The sequence below is a fragment of the Tamandua tetradactyla genome, chromosome 15 (genome assembly GCF_023851605.1).
Source record: "Tamandua tetradactyla isolate mTamTet1 chromosome 15, mTamTet1.pri, whole genome shotgun sequence".
Lineage (NCBI taxonomy): Eukaryota > Metazoa > Chordata > Mammalia > Pilosa > Myrmecophagidae > Tamandua > Tamandua tetradactyla.
In genome coordinates, this window is record NC_135341.1 from 78,757,700 (window position 1) to 78,778,694 (window position 20,995).

The window sequence follows — 20,995 nt, forward strand, 5'->3', positions numbered from 1 at the left end:
ATGTCCAAGAAGCTGACCCATGTACCTTGGCACCAGAAGACGAGCTTGGCAGCCTCTGCTGGGGGCTGATGGCTGAGACATCAGTTAGGCTGTGGCTGCCATGGTCCTGATGGGCGGGAGAAAGAGCCCTTGCAGTAGGGTGGGCATGGCCCGCTGTGACGGGCGGGACAGGGAGGGGGTGGGGGGCACGGGCAGAAGCAGGTGGTGGCTGGAGGACGTTAGGCCACCTCTGGAGGGCAGCAAGGATGCCCCTTGGGAAGGCAGGGGGCAGTGGGTGCAGCCGGGGTCAGGGCTGCCCTCCTCAGTTCTTGGCATCCTGGGACACTGGATTTGGGAGTGGGGAGACTATTTAATACAGATCCTATTTCTGCCAATATAGACTCAATCCTAGGATAGGCAAGAATGGGGGTGGGTGGGCGGGGGCTGGTGGTCCCTGTGTTTCCCAGGTTTGGGGAAGGGAGGGAAGGACGAAGTGCCAACTGCACGCCAGGCTTGACGCACCTGTCATCTCCCAACTGCCTCCAGCTGCCCCTTTCTGACATTCACTCGGTTGTAATTACGGATTTATTTACATGGTTTTTGATTAATTTCTGTTGCCTCACTTAACTGCAAGTTCCTTGAGGGCTGATATCTCTCTGATCTCTGTTCCACCGCTGGTGCCTGCCCCGTGCCTGCTCTCCAGGAGTTTTCCCCCAAACCTTTGTTGAATGGCAACTGGACTTCAGCTCACCACCCTTTTATAACCTTGCTCCAGCGATGCCTCGTTGAGGGAGGTAGTTGGGGTTGGCCCATACCATGTCTCAGGGAGCCAGACCCCTGGTTCTTATATTTACGTAGTAGGAGCTCAATTCTTGAAACTCGGGCATGGAGTTACTTCTATGTTTCGGAGCTCTGGGGATGGCCAAGAGACACGAGGGGATGGTTGCATGGTCTGCGTGGTCTCTTTCCTGCGCTCCGAAGGGCCCTGTCTACCTCATCAGATGTGCACAAGGCACTGCTCGTGCCCTGAAGACACTTCTCCATCTCTCTGTCTATGTTGTTTTTGACCGTTGCCACCATGAAAGGACACTGTAAATATTTTCAGCAGAGTGTCTGATTAATGTCTTTCGGAAAAGAATGGCAGAGCTGCGACGAGAGGATTTATTTATCTCTCTTTCACAATGATGGGTATCTAATTTATCCCTAATGTCAATACATCCAAAGGTGCCAATTCAGATAGAAACATAAGCTGCCTGCAGAGCCAGGCAGCAGCTGCCGCTTCGTCCCCCCTGGAGGCTCAGAGCTGGCCCCAGCACCCAGACCCCTGGGGAGTGGCCCCACTGTTGGAAGGTACGTGCTGAGGGCTTCCATGCTGAATCCCCTGGGAAGACGGGGTTTTGACTCCACTGGGGTTCTCTTATGCATCATCTCTCTCAGCTTCTTGCCAGTCAAGCCAGCTCTTGCCAGAGACCAGCTTCTGTCTCCCCTCCCCTTTTGCTCCCTATCTTTCTCACCCTCCCATGTGTTGGGAGAACTTCTTTCCTTTTTACCTGTCTGTGCCCCGCCCATGTTGCCCCGGGAGTCATTCTACTATTTCTGTGCCGGAGACCAGGTGGAGAGAATCCATTCTTGCCTCCTCCGCCCCTCCCTTTGCTCACACAAAGGATTTTGTCTTGCTGACTCTCTATTGGCACATGGTCCCTTCATTCCTGCATACAGAAGACTTGTGTCCATACCTTTGGGGTTTTCAGTCCCTTTCGTGTGAGCTCAGCCAGAACAGGGTGCCAGGTAATGACCGCTTCCTGCCTGTCCCCGACCAAGCCTCACCTTTCTGCAGGGCCCACACTGATTTGTGTCCATCACGGCATGCCCGGCATGTATTACTTCCTCTGATCTTTATAACTACATAAGGAAGAAGGTCGGACCCATCTCATTAAACCTTCTCCTAGCTAAGGAAACCTGGGGTGGTGAAGTTATATCGTAGCACCATATGTTGGACAGTGCTTTATCTCATGCCATTCCCTGACAGCCCGGTGGACCAGCCAGCACCACCTCCATCCAGCCAACGAGAGGGGTGGCGTAACACGGGCGGGGTCACCTACACCTCCAGCAAGTGGTGGGTCTGAAACCAGGGCCTGGCCTGCCTGTCCCACTGCTCTCTCTGCCGCACTGTGCATGCCCTTCCCTGCTTTTCCCAAAGAGCCTTTCCCCTTGGGCAAAGAAGTAAGTGCTTGCGGAGGGCAGAGGCCAGGCAGTGGCTGGGAGCCCCCAAGTCCCATCTCCCATTGGGCGTGTCTGAGTCTGACAGCAGCACCCGCACTTCCAGCTGGTTTGGTCCCCACGCCACTCTGAGAGCAGAAGTGATGGTAAATATTTAATTGTGCTTCCACCATAACTTTCTGCCAGAACTCTCAATATGCTTTATAAATGCAAATGAGTGTTGTCATCCTCTCCAGGGAGATGTAAACCTCCCTCAAATCACTTTTATTCAACCCCCACCAGCGTGTAATGCCATAATCAGGAGCTTTCTATGCCAGAAAAGAAACTGCCCTTAATCATATCAAGTGGATGGTGAATGCTTTTGTGGCCTTCCATCTTCTCCATGGACAGGTGGCAAGGAAATGGATTTCTTGCTGCAACTTTTGTCCAGTAGAGTGGATATAAAACATTTTTTAAGAAACAGATTCAACAAAGTCCTAGAATAGGGGAGTGGGGCTTTTATGAAATCTTAGGTTGCATAGAAGGGGGTTAGCAGAACAAACAAGACTGTGGAAGGTTTAGGAGTGAAAGTTTTTTCTTTTCTGTCTTTCCCTTGCTGACAGCATCCTCTGCTTACCTTGCTGCAACCCACCCCGTGATGGTGGCGGTGGTGGTGGGATACATTATGTGAGGGGCTTTTGTGGTTTCTTGGCTTTATGAGCTATGACTTCCACCCCACCCCAGAGCCACAGCAGAGCCCTTGGGAAGCCTGAGTCTGCCCTGGGGGCAGCGTGCATGGCCCGAGGCTGTCAGCAGAGGCTGGGAGGCTGTGTGACCTTGCAGAAGGCAGCACGCCTTGTTGTGCTCCTTTCCCCAGCTCCGCTGAATGGGCTCCGTTGCCCCTGCTTCGGGCCCACCTGGCGGAGGCATTTTAATAATCCTGGAGAAGCCTTTCTACAGAACCCGGTGGAGTGTCTTCTAAGAAGTATATTATGTAAATTTGGTGTCATTATGATCATTATTAGTGCCGTGAAGTGGAGACGGCGGGGAGAGAGGGGGTGGCTCCATGCAGGGATCAGCCTCCCCAGCTGTCAGAAAAATTGGAGGAGAAAACAAACTGGAGATGCCTGCTCCAGTGCTTTCGTTGCCCTGTAGATCCGAGGCTTGTAATGATCAGTTCATGCCCATACGCGTTTGGAGAAGGGCGTCCCACTGGCCCGGTTGGCACTGCCCGCCCTGACACCCATGGGGGCATGCCTACCGGCCTGATCCCTGCTTACTGTCTATGCAGGTCACCATTGGGCAGTCCTGGGTCTCCTCCATTGTGCCCATTCAGATGCTGAGATGAGCTACCCCTGCTCTGTCCTCGCCTGGTCAGCCTGGTGGCTGCTGCATGTCCGAGGCGCTGCCGCCTGCGTGGGCCACTGCTGTGTCTTCTCTGGGATTGAGCACTCGGGCTCAGAAGCACAGGGGGCCTGTTTTCTCAACAGCGTGCCTCGCCTGTCACTTTTGATTTCATTTCCCAGTCCTGCCCTCAGGGTGGGCTTCCTCCCAGATCTTGAGGTTAGGTCATGAGTCCTTCCATACCCCAAGGCCTCAGAGTCCTATAACCATGCGTTCTGCATTCACCTCACTTCTCTGAAGCAGTGGGCACAGACCGGCTCTTCTTTCACTTTGGGGGAGGTGAGGGTTGGGGAGTATGATATTCAGGAGAAAAAGGAAGCAGAGGAGGAAAAACATCAAAACTACACGTTGTTTATATTTCTCTCCCACCCTGTTTGAGGATCTGTGCAGAAAGGATGGGCTGTGCTTGTCCTTGGGGCCTACCCCAGAGACTCTGGGTGAAAAAGACACCTGCATGGTCCAGGGGGCACCGCTGTGTGAATTTGGAGAAGGCACCCAAACTTGGAGTGATTGGTTTTCCATATGGGGGACAAAAAGCATTTTGATCCATATTTTCTACCACATACAAAAATTAACCCCAGATCGTTTATTAAGTTGGCCTGCATAAGACAAAAATCTTTGTGATCTTGGGTTTGGCAAAGATTTCTTAGTTATGGTATCGTAAGCATGATCCAGAAAAAGAAAATAAATGATAAACTGGACTTCATCAAAATTAAAAACGTCTGCACTTTGGAAGACTCTGTTAAGAGAATGAAAAGGCAAACCACGGAGCGGGAGAAAATATCTGTGAAGCATGTATCTGATAAAGGACTTGTATTTAGAATGTAGAAAGATTTTGCAAAAGTCAGTAAGAAAACAAACAACCCAATTTAAAAATGGGAAAAATATTTGAACAGACACATCATTGTCATTTAGGGGAATGACATGAAAAGCACAGTAAGAACCCAGTACATCTTCTGAGAAGGGCTGAAATTAAAAATGACTGATCATACCAAGTGTTGGTGAGAATGTGGGAGAATTGGAACTCTCATACCCTGTTGGTGGGAATGTAAATGGTGCAAATACTTTGGAAAATGGATCTACCAAATGTCTTAGCCATTCTACTCCTAGGTATTTATCCAAGAGAAGAGAAAGTTTTTGTCTATACCAAGACTTACATTTGAATGTTCATAGCAGCTTTACTGCAGTAGCCAAAACCTAGTAAAAGCAAATGAATGGATCAACAACAAGGATGAATCTTAAAATAATTGTGTTGAGTGAAAGAAGCCAGGTAAAAAAGAGTACATAGTGTATGATTCCATTTAACGTAATTCCAGTCAGTACCAAATAATCTGTATTTAGAGTAAGCAGCTCAGTCCTTGCCTGGGGATAGGGACAGGGGGCTTTACACTTACTGGGCAGAAGGAATTACAAAGGGACAAAGGAAACTTTGGGGGTGGAATGGATATGTTAATTATCTATGATGATAGTTTCACGGGTATAAATATATGTGAAAACTTACCAAATTGTGCTGCTTAAATATGTGCAACTTACTGTATGCATGCTGATTATGCTTCGTTAAAGCTGTTGGAAAACAACAACAACAACAGAAGAGGCTTTTGGGTGTGCTGATGAGAAGCAGTTCCATGGTGGGGGTGGGGACAGGCCGTGCTGGTGTAATAATAAATATGCAGCCTGTGGTCTTGCTGCTGAGCCTCGTGATACCGGAGTGTCTGTGCCCTGCAGCCTGATGGCTCCCGGGAGCTCACAGCACGGTCCAGGCGTCTGTCTGTCTTTCACTGTGGCCAGCGGGAGTGAGGGGACCGGGCCTGGCTGCTGCAGGCGCCCTCGCTGTTTGCCCCTGTGGACAGCAGGCTCCCGGCGGCGCGAGCTGGGGCTTCAGCGCGAACCTCTGCGGTGTGCGTGGGCTCTCCCGGGAGCTGAGCAGTCGGTGGGCAGCAGAGCCCTGGAGAAGGGGGTGGGCCTGCACCTGGCCCAGCGGCAAAGGGACCTTTAGCAGATGAGTCTTGAGAGAGCAGCTGGGGTCAGAGGAGTGGATGGGAAGTCACGTGAGGGAGCAGCCTGATGCCTGAGGGCGCGAGAGAGGAGCACGTGGGGAGAAAGGAGCACAGACAAGGCAGGAGGACGTGGGGGGGTGGTCAGCCCAGGGGGGAGAAGGGGGACGGAAAAGGGTGGCGCAGGAGGGCCCGAGGAAGGAATGAAATTGGGCTCTGGGATCACTGCGGGCCGGGAACAGGAAGAGTGGTCTGGAAGGCAGCCAGATCTCGAAGGGGACGGGTGGACGCGGAGAGCACTTCTTCCCACACAGGGGGCTTGGGGTCGGTCGGGGAGAGAGCACCGGGCTTGGTGCCAAGAGACCTGGGGCCTGCGTCCATCTCGGCCACAAGCTGGGGGTCCCGGCAGACCTCTTCTTCATTGAGCCGTGGGCTCTGCAGTGGGGCCTGGACTCAAGGCACCCAAGCTCTTTCCAGTGCTGGCATTTTACTGCCAAAGATAACGTCATGAACGTGAGAGCTATCACATAGCTGTTCTTCTGACTCACTGGCTTTTCTGTTTTTGGTCTGCAGAAACTCTCATGGACACCAGGACGGCTACTGCAGAGCTGGGCTGGACGGCCAACCCGGCCTCAGGGGTGAGTGTCAGGCCATTTGTCCTGCTGCGGCGCCTGGGGCCTGGGCTGGGGCTGGCCATGTGAGCCGTGGCTGCAGAGCCTGCCTGGGGCAGCAGGCTGGGGGGAGTGACGGCTGTGTCCACTGCCCGTCATGGGGAGGCTGTGCCCCGGGCCTCAGAGCTGAGCTGCTCCCAAGTGGGGTGATACTGACCATCCTTCAACACAGTGCTTCCAGGGAGCTGACCCCTGAGCCACTGGGTCCATCCCTGCCTAAAGATGGACCAGCAGCACAGGGACAGATTGGAGAGCTGAGATGCCCACAGGGTTGCAGAGAGTGCCAGGGCGTGAGGGAAAGGTTGGAGGTCAGAAGGGCTGAAATCTCTGTTCCTGGTGGGCTGAGACCTGATGGGGAGAGTGATCTCCTGTACACCCAGGGAGGCTCAAGGCCCTCGAAGACCTATGGGCCAAGAGGGGCACAGGTGGCACTGAATTCTACCTCTGCCCTCAGTTCCTTGCTCTGGAAATCCACCACATCTGGTTGCTGGAAGGAAAATGGGTAATTCTCACTCTTAAACCTAGATTCATGGCCCAGCTGAAGCCGGCCCACCTGAAAGCTGTGCTAGAAAGAGCTGAGTACCTCTTTTACGTGGATGTAGACTCGGGTGGGGGGGGTGGTATTCTTGATTCACGAATCCATGTTCCTGCACCTGGCCAGGTTCTGTAGCTACCAGACTGGAGCAGTCTTAAGGAGCCCATGGGGCTGTGAGGACAAACATGTTAATGACTAAGCTGAACGACATCTGTCCTTTGTGGTGGTGGAGAGCTTGGCAGGCAGATGTTGGCACTGAGGGGAGAGGGAGAAACGGCAGCAGGAGACAGGAAGCCTTTGCAGAGAAGATGCACTTGAGCTGGGCTTTGCTGAGTGACTAGGAGTCTGGAAGGACATTCCAAGTAGGAGGAATAGCAGATACAAAGGGGTGGGGCCAAGAACAAACATAAGAGACACGAGCCTGCTTGTCTGGGATACAGGAGCATGTAGACAGATTGGAACACTACACAGTGGTGGAGAACTGTGACTGCTGTGCCAAGTAGGGAGCTGGGATTTTATCCCATAGGTAATGCGGAGATCTTGGGTAGGATTAGAAAATGGTCACGCTTACTGGCAGGAGTGTGGAGAACAAGTTGAGAGAGGTAGTTAGGAAGCACTTTTAGATGTCTTAGATGGTCAGAAGAGACACATTAAAATGAAAAAATTCAGAGGGCAGTTGGAGAGAAGTTAAGGGGGAACAGTTGGCATCATTCGGCAATGGATAGACTGCGGGGTGAGGGGGAGGCAGGAGGTCAGACAATGTTTTGATGGGGTGAGGGGTGCAGTTTAATTATGAAGGCCGAGGACAGGAAAGGAGCAGCAGGGCTCTTCATCCCAGTAAGGAGGTGAACTTTGGGTTGGACCCAATGGCCCCAGGCTTCCTTTTCTGCCCCAGACCTTCTCTCTCCTTTCCTGTGTTTGGTGACCTCCAGCCCAGGGCTGAGTGTGCCTGGGTACCCTGTGGGCAATCTCTGCAGTGGTGGGGCGAAAGCATATCATAAAGTTCCCCAGAGCATAGGACGGTTTCCTAACATGACTTGTTCTGCTGTAGGGACAGTTCTCACTGGGACGTTCAGGTCGTCGTGAGGCCATGGTCTCACCTGAGCATTCTCCTTGAGCTCTCACTTTCACCCTGCCCCAGCATTTGCAGAAATGCATTGCCACAGTTGCAAGCACTATGCCTTGAAGGAGGGAAACAAGGTCTAGAACTGAGTTGTTTTTTTCCTAAAGCAAGGGCCGGGGGTAAGGGCAGGGCCTGATGGCCTCCCTACACATCTGAATAAGTCTCAATCCTCTGGGGACAGTGTGGTCAACTAGGGAGGCTTTCCCGTTCCTTTTAGGGCCTTTATGCAACGGTTCTAGATTGCTTGGATATAAACAATTTGCCACTTTTTTTTTTTACAAATTATGTTATTGAAGGCTTGTATGTTTTCACAAGACGTTGACTTGATATATAGTTAATTTTTCCCTTGATTTTTGTACACAGCATCTATCTTCTTTAAACTTGTGGTCTACCTTCTGAAGGAAGATTCTCCTTGAAGGAAACATTCAAAGTCAAGTGATGCCCTTTAGAATCAGAAGGCAGTGGCATGTCAGTGGAACTGGGTCTCAACATGTGGCTTGTCTCCCGGGGAGAATGTCCAGAGGGAGAAGAGAAAAGAGCTATGGATGGACCTTTGAGGGATATCTGCCTTGGCATGTCAATAGAGGAAAAAAGAGCCTGGGAAGGAGGTTGAGAAGGAGTGGCCTGGGAGGTAGGAGATAATAAGGAGCAGGTCCCACTGTGGAAGCCAAGGGAAGGGAATGTCAAGGGGAAAGAGGGAACAACAGTAGCAAATGCTGGTGGGTATTGAGTGTTTCCACTGTGCTTAAGTATAAGGACCTTACTGGTGACCCATTTAGGTGAATTGAGTAGAATGCCAGAAAGTAGAGAGTTGAGGAGTCAGTAGGACGTAAGGAGACAGAGACCACAGTTATGAGAGGGTGGGAAGAGAGAGCCTAGGAGATGGTGGAAGCAGGGAGGCTCTCAAGGGGAAAGGTTCTTTTTCTGTTGAAATAGAAGGACAGAGATGGAGTATGAATAGAAATAGAGCTCTAGTTTGCTGACAGAAGCCATCAGATAGAAAATTCTCTCAACTTCATATCTTCTCTCTGAGGTTGGAGGAAAGGTTCTGAGATCAATGGGTGGGAAGTCATGAGGCAGCAGCAGGTATTAGGAGGGTGGAAAAGGTTTGAGCTAACTGATACAGAGAGTTGGAGAGAGGCTAGGCACGTGGAGAAGGAACATGGTTGTGGGAAAGGCCTGGTTGTGGCAAAAGACCGTCTGTGTGGGACAGCTCTGATCTGCAGACCTTCCTCAGCTGCCTGCCTCTACTTCCAGAGTGATGGTTGAGCAGGAACAAAATGTTGGACAGAAGGGTAAGGAGCTGAGGGTATTGGTGAGAGGATCTTGGTATCATGTACCACAGCATCTATGCCACAGGAATAAAAGTGAAGACAGGAAGGACTGAAATATTGTGGCAAGGTACAGGAGCCCCAGGGGGAGGTCCCAGTAAGGCTGTAGAAAAGGTGGGGTGGAATGGCTGAGAATGGAGGAGGATGGCGGCTTGAGTCGGGGCTTAGATTTTAGGTGCACAGGCTACTTCTGAGTGATGAAGACTTCCAGAATGGGTCTGGGGTCGGGGCAGCTGGAGCACGGTGAACTGCATGGCATCGAGAAGATCAGGCATTTGAGCAGCCAGGAGGCAGAGTGGGTGGTCCACATTCTCCCAGGATGCCGTGGGGAGGAGACGGGAAGCCCTGGCAGTCCAGAAAAGGGGCAAGGGTCTCATTGTCTCTCCAGGTTGGTGCCATGCATGCATGGATGGAGAAGGGTGGGAGGGGATTGTGCTGGTGGCCTGGGGGGACACTGGGGAACTGAGTCTGCCCAGCCTAATCTCGGCACCATGACTGTGACAAGAATCCAGCTGACACAGGGATGGATCCTATCCAGAGCACATGGGCTGTGAACTGGGCTCCCCTGGAGAGGCCAGGCACTCTTTCTTTTATGGGGCTCGGTGCTTAAGAACTGCCAGGTAGGGAAAGGGTTGGACCGCTCACCCACACATAGCCCTCAGGTCCTTTTCAGTTCTGCTGCCGGAAAGCCAATCATAATCTTATATGTCAAAGACGGAAAGGCATTTATGCGTAAGTCCAAACTGCTGCTTTGTATCTAACTGCAGCATTCTACCTTTAATTTAAAGCCTTAGGTTTCATTTAAATCAGGGGCTACCTGATGATCAGAAAGAGAAAGCCTTAGAAAGTGAGAAACTGCCAGGGAGGAGTTGAGCTTCTACTAAAGTTTACTCCTGGGGACACTGCCTGTTGCCCTGTTGACTCCATCCTCATCCACTTCAGTTACCCCTCCCATTGCTTCCACTCCTGCAATGAAAGGTTTCTTTACATCTCTGGACCTTGGGGTACTCAGGAGAATTCAGAGGGTCCCATAGGTAAAGCACCCAGTGCTGTGCTCGGCCACGGCCCGTGCTTGGTAAAGGTGAGCCTCTTTGCATGGCCTCCTCTCAATGGTCTGCCTGTTTCTGGTTGCTGCCTGGTCCTCTCCCATCTGTTCTTTCTCCCTGATACTTCCCCCACCCCCGGCATCACCACTTGGCATCACTCTCTTCCCTTGGGTGTCAGCTCTGTTCTCATTCCCTCTCGGGAGCCCTTCTGATTTTGCCCTTTGCCTTAAGCCATGTGGACTTAGGACCAATTTATACCACAACTGTCCGTCACTCTGTACACTAAACTTCAGTTCATGCACTGTCTTTTTCACCATACGGTGGGCTCTAGGAGGGCTAAGGAAGGTCTGCATGGTTTCTGGCTGTGATGGACTAGAAAGGCAAGCCGAGGTCACCATGTGGGTGAGGCTTATTTAGTCTGTTTGTTGGAAATTGGAGCCCGGAGTTCTGGTACTTTTGGAGAGCTTGGGTTATTCCTATATTTGGCCAGGGCTCACTGACAGTTTACACCTGGGCTGCTGCTGGCCTGTGTGTAGGGGGGTTTCCATGTCTGTGAAACATGTGGCTGAAGGGTGAACATCTAACCCAGTTCTTCCCTTCAGGACCCCTCCTTGGCCTTCCCAAGCTGAACTCCAGCTGTGCTGCCCTTTGGAACCACCTTTATCACCTGTGACACTCTCTGTTGACAATCGCTGGCAGGTCTTCATCATCAGAGGGTTCTTTTTTTTGGGGGGGTACATGGTCCGGGAATTGAACTGGGGTCTCCCACGTGGAAGGCAGGCATTTTAACCACTGAACCACCCGTGCACCCTAGCAGAGGGGGTTTTCATAGAAAAAGGAAGCGTGGTTTGGCACCAAGCATGATGGCAAGTAAGCCTGGTGCGTCCTCTCCCTCTGTCCCTCCCTATGTATATTCATGTATGTGTATATGTATGTATGCACGTACGAATATATATATGCTCACATATACATGCATACATACATATATCTGCGTACATATACATATGTATGCTGTATGCACATACATATGTTTTTTTATGTGAAATCAGCTCATCTCATTTTACTTCATATTATTTACTAGGAAGTGAAGTCAAATGAGCTGATTTCAGCTTGTGCCTCTCTAGGTAGTTCCTAGAGTTGTGGAAATATTTCCAAAGATGGGAGGATTTGGGAACTAAGTGGAGAGCCTCTCAAGTTGGCCTCTGGGTAGGGAAAACACCTTGCATTTGGCTGTGCATGCCTGGTACATCAGCTGCAGACCTGAGATGCATCCGTGAGTGTGGGCACGCTCAGGCTTTGATGTGCAGCCACGGCTTGGTTGTCCCCGTGTGCAGCAGCCAGACTGCGTGGCCACCCCCGACCACCTCCCTCCTCACCGCCAGATCCTCTAGGCGCACTTGCCAGCTGCCCACCTCACGGGCCTGCAGAGGCACACTCAGGAGAGAAAGCCACTGTAGTATCAGTCCATTTGTTTCCCGGCCAAGCCCACATCAATGGAAACGTGCCTGGGCTGATGAGTGAGAACGTGATGGTGTAGTCGGCTGCTAGGACCCCAGGCCATGGCATCGACTTAACCGGGCTCACGTTTGGCTCCGCCACTCCCTGGCTACGTGCTCCTGGACCCAGAATCCCCTCTTCTGCTCCCAGCTGGGTGAGGAAGGCAGACAGTGTTCCTGCTAAGTAATTAGGGAACGTTACTCTATTACTAACTCTCTCCAGGGCTGACTTTTCTCTTTTCTTCTTTTGAGGACAGAAAAGCCTGAGCTAAGTTAGGCAAGTCCAAGAGAAAGTCAGCTCTGGGCAAAATGATTCTGTGAATGAAATTTTACTGTACTTGAATCCTAGGGCATGTCAGGGGCAAGTGAGCCAAAGGTAGAGGGTTGGTTATAATTCCCTAGACAGGTGCCACTCACGGTGGACTTGGGAGCTTTTGACACGATCAGTGGCAGCTGGGAGGTATTCTCATGCTCTATCAGTCAGGACTTTGGTGGCAAGTGACAGAAAATGCCAACACTGAGCTCAGTTTTGTGGCTTCAGGTACAGGCTGTTCCCGACCCCAAGACCCTCTACCTCCCTTCCCCAGCTCCCCGATTTCTCTTCCTTTACTCTCATGGTGTTGGCTCCATGCTAGGGCTTCTCAGAGCCATGGGGGTCTGCAGCAGCTCTGATGCTATGGCTTCTTTCCTCCATGCCCTCAGGGGAAGGGCAAGCGTCTCCTCCTGGCCCCTCGGGAATGAACTCTGATGGGGCCTGACCAGCTCGGTTTGCATCCTGTGCCATGCTGAGCCCATTGCTACAGCTGGGAAATGCCAAGTGCCAGTTGGCTCACACTTGGGTGCCTGGTCTGTGACTCGAACCCTGGTCTAGCACATGGAAGACGAGCATGCTGCCACACCCCTTGTCCCTGTGGAGAGCCTCTCGGCGGCCCAGGCACTGAAAGGTATGAGAGAGCCATTTCCCACAGGGAATCAGGACCTAGCTACCAGAAGGGTGAATAGATGCTAGGGAGGGAAAAAAAAAGAACCACCTAACATTGTGTGACAGGCCCTACGCGCTTTATTGTCGTGGACCTTTAATCCTTAGCACAAACCCATTCCACAGATGAGGAAAACCAAGACAAAGCGCAGCTGGTAACTTCTGAGGTCACAGGGCTAAAAAAGCATCAGCACTAGCACTCGACCACCTGCTGTCCGGCTCTCCCACCCCGCCCTGCTTTTGGAGGTGCTGCAATGTCTGACCTGCCACCGATTCGCCCTCTCCTCAGAAGTCGGGTTCCAGGGGGAAGCCCCAGGTCGAGTAGCTGGGCGCTCCTCAGTTCTGAGTGCAGTATATAGAAAGCTTTTTTCTTCTACAGTACAGGGCACAGGTAGACTCCTTTTCCTGAGCTGGTCCCCAGGAGTGAGCACCCTTTCCTCAATGGGGAGGGGCTCAGCTTCCTGCTGTGGTGGGGGGGTGCGCTGACCTCCCCTTCCCGACTCCCCCCCCCATCCCCTTCCCTCCTTAGGTAAACCAGGGAGACAAGTCAGAGCTCCCCACCCTAGCCTCCCACCCACTCTTTATCTTTTTCTCTCTCTACCAAAAGGCCTGTAATTAGGAAACATTAGCAGGCTCAAAACAGCTTTCATAGCTGAAACATCCTCTGTAATTGCACTCAGCAGTGCTCTTCCCTGGCTATTAATGTCACTTTTATGAAGCAATGAGGAACAAAACACCCCGAGGCACTTAAAACATTTTTATATAATACGCATCTTTTAGGAATGGAAGTTTAAAATCACCTGCCTGACAGAGACAGTGACAGACAAAAGGCGTGGGGGGCTCTGGCCGGAGAGCCCTGGAGGCGAGACCCTCGGGGAGACACCACACAGGCCCCAGGAGCTCGGGGGGTGGGGAGCTGGAGGGCCCTGGATGGGTGTCCAGGCCAGGGCAGCTGGACAGCCATCTGCCTGGCTGGGGGGCCTGTGGCTGTCACCCTGGGCTTTTACATGACCGCTTTAGCACAGGTGTGTGCGCGCTTAACAGGGAGGTGAATGGGATGTTTTCGAGGACCAGTGTCATTGAGTAGAAAATGAATTATTACTCTGATTTCAGAAATGCATTGGGTGCGGCTGTGCATGTGTCAGGGTGGGGAGGGGTGCTTCTCTAACTTGCTGTAGTAAAGAATAAAGAACTTTGGGAGTTGAGCTGGTTCTCTAGACCTTTACTGTCTGATAAATTTATTTTCTCGCTCGTAGAAAAGGTCCACAGATACATTCGTCAGCAGAGCAGGAGATATTTCCTTCCACAGACTCTGGGGGGGAGCTCCGGAGGCCCCTGGCTCACTGCCCCCCTCCTGAAGTCAGGCATAACCCGCGTTGGCCTGGACAGATAGACAGACATCTTCCCTCTTCTCTAAAACCTGCTCCGGGAAGACCGTTTCCAGCCCCCTTCCTTGCCCCAGCCTGGCCAACCTTTCTCCAAACCTGTGGTATTTGAGCTGAGATCCAACGGCTGGGTCCCAGCACTTCTCAAAGCTGGGCTGCCCGTCCCCGCTCCCCGGGGTTGTCACAGAGCAGAGGCGCAGGCGGCAGGGTGCCCTAAGGGTCTGAACGCACAGCCCCTTCGTGCTGGTGGCCTTGGCGAAGAAGAGAAACGTGTTACTGAGGAACAGCGGACAGGAGAAGGGAGGTGGGGCAGAGGGAAAAGGCCTGCTTCATGAATAGGAGCAAACCAGGCGAAGGTGAGGGGTCAGTGCTGTCAGAAGAAAGGTGAGCGCTGGGCCTGGCTCCGTAAAGGATGGACGTAGCCCCATAGGGAACAGGGCAGCCTTGACCAATGATCTGACCCTGCCCCAGTGGCGGCCTACTGCGTTAATTTGGTCTAAACCCCGCTGAACTTGTGGTGCTTCTAGAAGAAGCTCAGGGTTTGGAATCTGATGTCCTGGGTTTAGCTCCATTTTCTGCTAAGTTGTTTAACCACTCCAAGCCCATTTTCTGTCTCTGTGACATGGGTAATGTAAGATCCTATTTACGGATTGCTAAAGGGGATTAAACTGTGTTTACCTTTTAGGTAAAGTCTTAATAAAGCTCAGTGCAATACCACATGGGCTTACTAGCACTAGTGGGCAAATACTCTTGTTTGAAGGACTTAACGTGCATGGGACGAGTGTGGGAAATGATTGGAGAGACACCTTGCAGATACAAGGTCAGCATTCCAGAGTTTACTGCTAGGTCATGGTTCTTGCATCAGTAAGATCAGTGGGTACACCCTGTTATTAATAACAGTCATTGTTTTTATTATTAATGATGACTTCTAGAGGTTACCATTAGTACACCAACTGTGTACCAGGCATTGAATGGTAACTGTTTTACTTCAACTGCATTCTCACCAGGACCCTGCAGAGCAGGTGGTCGTTTCCCCCTTGTACAGAGCAGACACTGGGGCTCGGAGCAGTTATGCAAAGTGGCAGACCTGGTCGGGATGCCCCTGAGCTATAACCCAACCCTGATGACTGCAGCGCTCACCCTTGTTCCTGCATTCTGCCCTGAAGGAGTGTGCAGAAGGAGACCTCGGAGTCATTGTCACAGATCCTTGAGATTCAGAAATAGGGGACAGTGAGGAGAGGCAGATGTTTCCCAACTTCCTGCAAAGGGAATGAGTAGATTTTGAAAGTCATGGGCCAGTGAGTGGTGCATATGGCAAGTGCCCAGTGGATCATCTTTAAATCAAGCTTCATTAGGGGACGTGGCCAGGTGGGGCTTGGGAGCAGCAGGTGCAGGAGGAGCTTAGAGGCAGAGGCTCCTCACTGAGCAGGTGAGGCCTGGCCAGGGGTCCAGAGGGCACAGGTGGTCCCTGCGAAGAGGCTGGCACCCTGGGGGGGATGGGGTAACCCATGACTCAGCTGCCACCTCCACCATGGCGCATGTTCTGGAAGTGAGGGCTCCTGGGGAGCGAGACGTGGGGGCCTTGGCGAGCCACTTTGAGCCAGCCCGCAACCTCGGTGGCTGTAGTGGTGACCCTCTATCTGAGATGCTCCCATGTGATGGAAGGGAGCAGGAGGTGGCAGCGCCCAGCTATGGCCTGGTCTCATCTCCACACGTACTGCCTCACTCACCCCTCTTTCTGGTGGAGACAGGCATGTCTAGCATACATGGGTGTCAGGAAGGACAGTCAACATGAAAGATGTTGGAGTGAAGGTTCAGACCGGTCCTGCTGGTAGAGTGCTCCGCCTGCAAAGCAACCTGGTGAGGGCCTGTGTCTGCATTTAGGTGCAAAAATGCATTGTGCAGCCGCAAAGCAGGGTGACCCAGGTGGGACCCGGACATGGCAGGCCTCGTCTTCACAGGGCTGTGAGCACAGGATGCAGGTGCAGGAAAGGCTGGACTGAGCACGGGCATTGGGACGAGTCCAGGGACAGGCTGCAGGGATGGCAAGGGAGAGAGAGCACATCTGTTGCGAGGGATTCTGGGAGCTGAACTTTCAACAAGACATTGGGGAAACTGGAGCATGTTAGGGGTGTGATTGGTGATGGTGTCATTCAAAGGCTGTGCACCTGGGAACCTCAGCCTAGAGACCATGTGAAGCAAAGGAGGCAAAGCAATGAGTCTTCTTCCATGGGTTTCCCAGGACCAAGCTCCAGCAGCCTCAGCGCCAGGAAGAAACAATCCTCTGAACTGGGTCTCTCACACAGTGACCGCTTTCCCATCCAGTGGGGGGGGGGGGGGATGTGCACACTGGACAGAGGCTGCTTCTCAGGCCAGATCTTCCTGCACCCTGAGAATGGAAATGAAGCCAAGAGCTTCATTCCTCCGGGAAAACCCAGCTCCTTCCTTTCCCTATGGCTGGCTTCCTTTTCTCCTAGATGATTCTAGCTGGCCAGTCCTGGTTCCAGCAGAGCCCCAATGCAGCTAGCATGGGCCACGCATGGTCCAGCTCCCTGCATTCATGGAACGAGGAGCCCATTTCCCCAGCTGCAATCCATCATGAAGGCGCAGCATCAGGCTGGCCTCCACAGCATGCTCCAAGCCAAAGGGAAATACCGTCAGTCTCTCCCAGGGGCAGCGCTGGGCTCCTCCTCCATCACTGGAGCCCACTTCTGAGCTGAGCTGTGTTAGGCAGCTGGGGCCTGGGCCCAGCAGCTCCCACCCCTGCCTTGTTCGACAAGGCTGTGTTGGGCAGCAGCGGAGGGCCGCATTCAATCGACAGCTTAAGATAATCACATGTGTGAGGTGCTGGGATAATGACAGCTGAATACCCTGCCAATGTTGCCATAGTGACCAGCCAAGCGCTGGTTCCCTCCTTTTTTTCCCCCCCTCCCCTCTCTTGTTTTCAGGGCCTCCTTGTTATGGGGCTGGGTTGTGGGGTGGGCCATGAGTTTGGGAAATGGGAAAGAGGAGGAAAGGGGGAGGGGAAACCCAAGAGGGGCAGCCCATTATACTCTCTTTAAATACCCCAGCTGGAGGTGTTTTAAGTCTCAACAGAGACAGAGAAAAACAGTGTCTTAATCCCCAGCTCCCTATGAATTATTTAAAGGGATCTTGTCAGAAGGATGAATTTGTCACTGTTGCAGTGTCAACAGCAGCAGCAGCTGTCATAATGGCTGAGGACCCCACTCCAGGCAGGGCCTGGTACCAGACACAGCTGCCTAGCAGAGGTGCCAGGGACCCTGAGCTGCTCCCGAGGCACAGGCCTGCCATGCTTCTCCTGGTGTCCTGGCAGAATCCTGGGTGTGAGACGTGCCAGGAGGCAAAGAGGCGCGTTCCCGCTGGACGGAGCGCCCGCCGGCCTCGCCGTCTATCCACGTGCCTCCCGCAGCAGTGGGTGGGGAGAGCCGTGAGCCTGCTGGACCTGGCTGGGGGTGGCAGAGCTGGCCCGAGGTCACACGGCCTTCACGGAGGTGGGCATGCCCAAGGCAGTGCCATATCTGGGCTCCGTCTGGGCCTTGATCGGTGACCCCAGCTACCCCCACATACATGCACATGTGTACGATGGAGCCACAGGTGTAGACAACAAGACAGAGGCGTAGATCACACCTGTCCTGGAGGGAACACTGAGACCTTCAAGGAAAAGGGACTGACCTGTGTGTGCTCAGAGAGGGTAGCATGTGTGAGAGCTGAGAGTCCCAGCAACTGACATGCTAGGGGCTCTTCATGGAGTTTAAACCCTTTACATCCATTGTCCCCTTTAGTCCTCACAACCATGGTAGGTTCTATGTTAGAGGAGGAAACTGAGGTTCAGAGAGGTTCAGAGACTTGACCATGGTCATCCCGCTGGGTCTGGTTGACTTCAGACTCCATCAACTTAACTCCTGTGCCAAATTCAGTGGTTGTAGGTTGGGTGGGGTTACAGCGGTGCTTCTTAACCCTGTTCCATTTTTTAGTTGTCTTTGTTTTATTTTATTTTATTTATTTATTTTAAGCTGTTCCTTTTTTGATAAGTACAAAATTCTCCTTCCTTCGGGGGGCCATTTCCCCTGCCAATACCTGGTACAGTATTTCCTGTATTTCTCCAGCATTCAGGTTTCCAAAAGGATTTTATAGAGTTTTGCTATTGAGATGCACTGGGAAAAAGTGATTATATGATTTTTGTATTCTATTTATGGCCCACTCCCCCAAACGTTTGCTCTTCTTCAAGCCAGGGGATGAGTCCCCCTTGCTGTGAGTCTGGTTTATGGACTGCACTGCAGCCTTTTTCAAGGCGGTGGAGCTTCCAGAAGCGGCTCAGCTGCCTGTCTCGGTCCCACTGCTGGGGCCAGTGTGTGGAGTTTATGGCATGTTTGGGGGAAAGGGGCATTCCTCTCCTCTTAGCCCAGCACATCCGGGAGGTAAATTGAGCATATTGGGAGGTGAGCTGGTGCTCTCAGCCCTCAGGGGACCCCTTGAGAGAGTCCCTGCTTTGGTTGGTTGGTGTACTAAATGGTAGATCCCTTTGGGCTTGTTGGAATTTATGCCCCATGGACTGCATTTTGCATTTTAATTAGCCCTCCAGTTTGTCTAATATCCAAGCTCTTTCAGGCTTAGTCTGCTGTCTATAGAGGAGCCGCATCCTTGGGGTCCAGGCTGATTGGCAGCAAGGCTTGGCGGTGGTGGCTCCAGCCCAGCCCTGAGGAATCTGCTGGCCTGAAGAGTGTTTGACCCCTTGTGGATTCTTATTCCGAGAGACAGCCATCTGTGCCGGGGTCTGCAAGTGGGCCTTTGGGTGTGTCCTGATTGAGCAGGGCCAGGATGTTCTGCTGTGGTCCCACAGGGGAAAGTGGGTGGCAGTGACCGAAAAACAGCAGGCACCCTAGGGGATTCTGGGAAGTGGAGGGCAGAGGGCAGCTGGCTGTCCTTTGAATCCTAAGGAAAGGGGGTTTTTTGGCCCTTAAGTTCCTGCATTCTGCTGACCAAAGGGCCAGGGTTATTTACCTAAGATTGAGATGATTTCCACACCCTAGTGACTCAGCTGGGGGTGAATCCTAAGTTTAACCTAATAATAATAATGCCCAACATGACAGTAATCACAGTAATTGGTGCTCAGTAGATGGTGGTTTTGTGCAGGCACAGCGCTAGGTGAGATACTTGCATTATCTTTTGGTCCTCACAACACCCTGCAAGGTAAATAGTATTTTGCAAATAAGAAAACTGAAGCTTGGAAGGTTCTTTCTGATCACACAGCTGTGATTGACCAGGGCGTGGTTTGCCTGCCCCGTGGCAGCTTCTCCAGCCTTACCTCTTCCCACTTCCCCCTTGTTCTTTTCTCCTTTGCAGCTGCACAGGTCCTGGCTTTCTCGGCAGTGGCAGACACACTTCTGCTCTGCAGGGTTTGTGCCTGCCCCCTGCGGCTGGAATGCCTTTCCTGATGTCTGGCTTCTAAGTTTCATCCAGATTTCTGCTCACAAAGAGTCCTTTCTTGACTGCCCCACTGCCTACTGTCACATCTCCTTACTTGCTCCTTAACAGTCATTAATGCTATTTGGCTTTATATTATTTATTTTTGACCAAAAAATAGTACATCCATCTGACTCATCAGATATGGCCCCAACTGACCTATGCCTGGTCCCAAAATTCATTTCCACTCTCAAGGATAAAGAATGTGGCAAAGACTCTGAAGGTTTTTCTAGAAGGCAGTGTAGATGGGCTTGTGGCTAGGAGCCCATGGCAATGGTTTTGGAGTTGTGCAGGTCATATGGATATACAAGGGTTGGTAACACGTCACACACAGTCAGCCAGACTGCAGATGGTCAAAATTCACTGCCTGAGTGTCAGCAGCCACCCTGGGTCACTCCAGAGCAGCAGACCTGCAAGCTCTGATTTTCAGTAAGCAAGTCTAACAAATGTAGATCTTCTGAGGACCTAGAAGTATCTTTCTCATACATGAAGTCATGGTCTGAAAACCGGAGCAGGTGCTTTCTAATGGATTCTATTGTTTTCTTTATTATGCTTATCTCAAGGACAGGTGATCCATTTGCATCAATAATAGTGCCCTTTCATAGGCTGTGAATATTCTGTTGATTGTGCAAGGCTGATTTGTTTCTTGTCCCCAGGGTCAGGTTAGCCTGGTGGCACCTGCAAGTCCCCAGGGAAGGACCAGGGGCTGAGGAGGCAGAAAAGTTAAGGGACAGACCAGGGTCTCGGTTGTTCACCTAATCACCCAGCACTGATTGAGGACTAGGCACTGGGAATATCAAGAGGTATCCAACACAGCCCCAGCCCACGAGGGACAGGTCCCGATGGAGATGGGTTTGTATTCTGGAACACTCAGAGGAGTTAAGTGCATGACTTGGAGAGTGGCTCAGAGGAAAGTGGCAAAGGTGGGAAGGCTCAGAAGGGAGAGCTGGACAGAAGAGCTACAAAGGAAGTAGAAGGCATAGGATTTGGTAGTTATCCCCCTGGGATGGGGAGCAAAGGGAGAGGGCAGAGGCCAAAGTGCTTCCTAGACATCTGATATGGGGGACTGTGTTGTGAGGTGGTTTGTGGGCAGAGGTGAGACTGCAGCAGGACTGCAGAGGGCAGGATGTTTGGTGAGTTCAGGTGATGCGTCCATCTGGCAGCTGGACATACAGTCTGGTCATTGGAGAGAGGTCAAGGTTGGTGATGCATAGCCTGGTGTGTGGATGACCTCAGGGTAAAAAGTGAGAGGAGGAAGGAGTGAGGGTAGAGCTCTGAGAAACCTGTGGATTCCACTGGTCCCAGACATAACTGAATGTAAAATGCTGCTAAGTAGTGCCAGTGATGCAAAGTTAAATACATGGACTGA

General features: G+C 52.0%; 1 protein-coding gene across 3 annotated transcripts in view; it reads left to right on the plus strand.

Annotated features, from left to right (window-relative positions):
- EPHB1 (EPH receptor B1) overlaps nt 1-20,995 on the plus strand; it is a 395,735-nt gene that overhangs the window by 70,872 nt on the left and 303,868 nt on the right. For 2 of the 3 annotated variants that reach the window (XM_077130187.1, XM_077130185.1), the window contains exon 2: nt 6,150-6,214. In XM_077130187.1, the coding sequence (XP_076986302.1) occupies nt 6,158-6,214 (57 nt within the window). In that variant the 5' untranslated portion in view covers nt 6,150-6,157. Of the gene's footprint in view, nt 1-6,149; nt 6,215-17,399; nt 17,655-20,995 lie in introns of those variants that run through there. The other variant, XM_077130186.1, reaches the window with a different exon arrangement.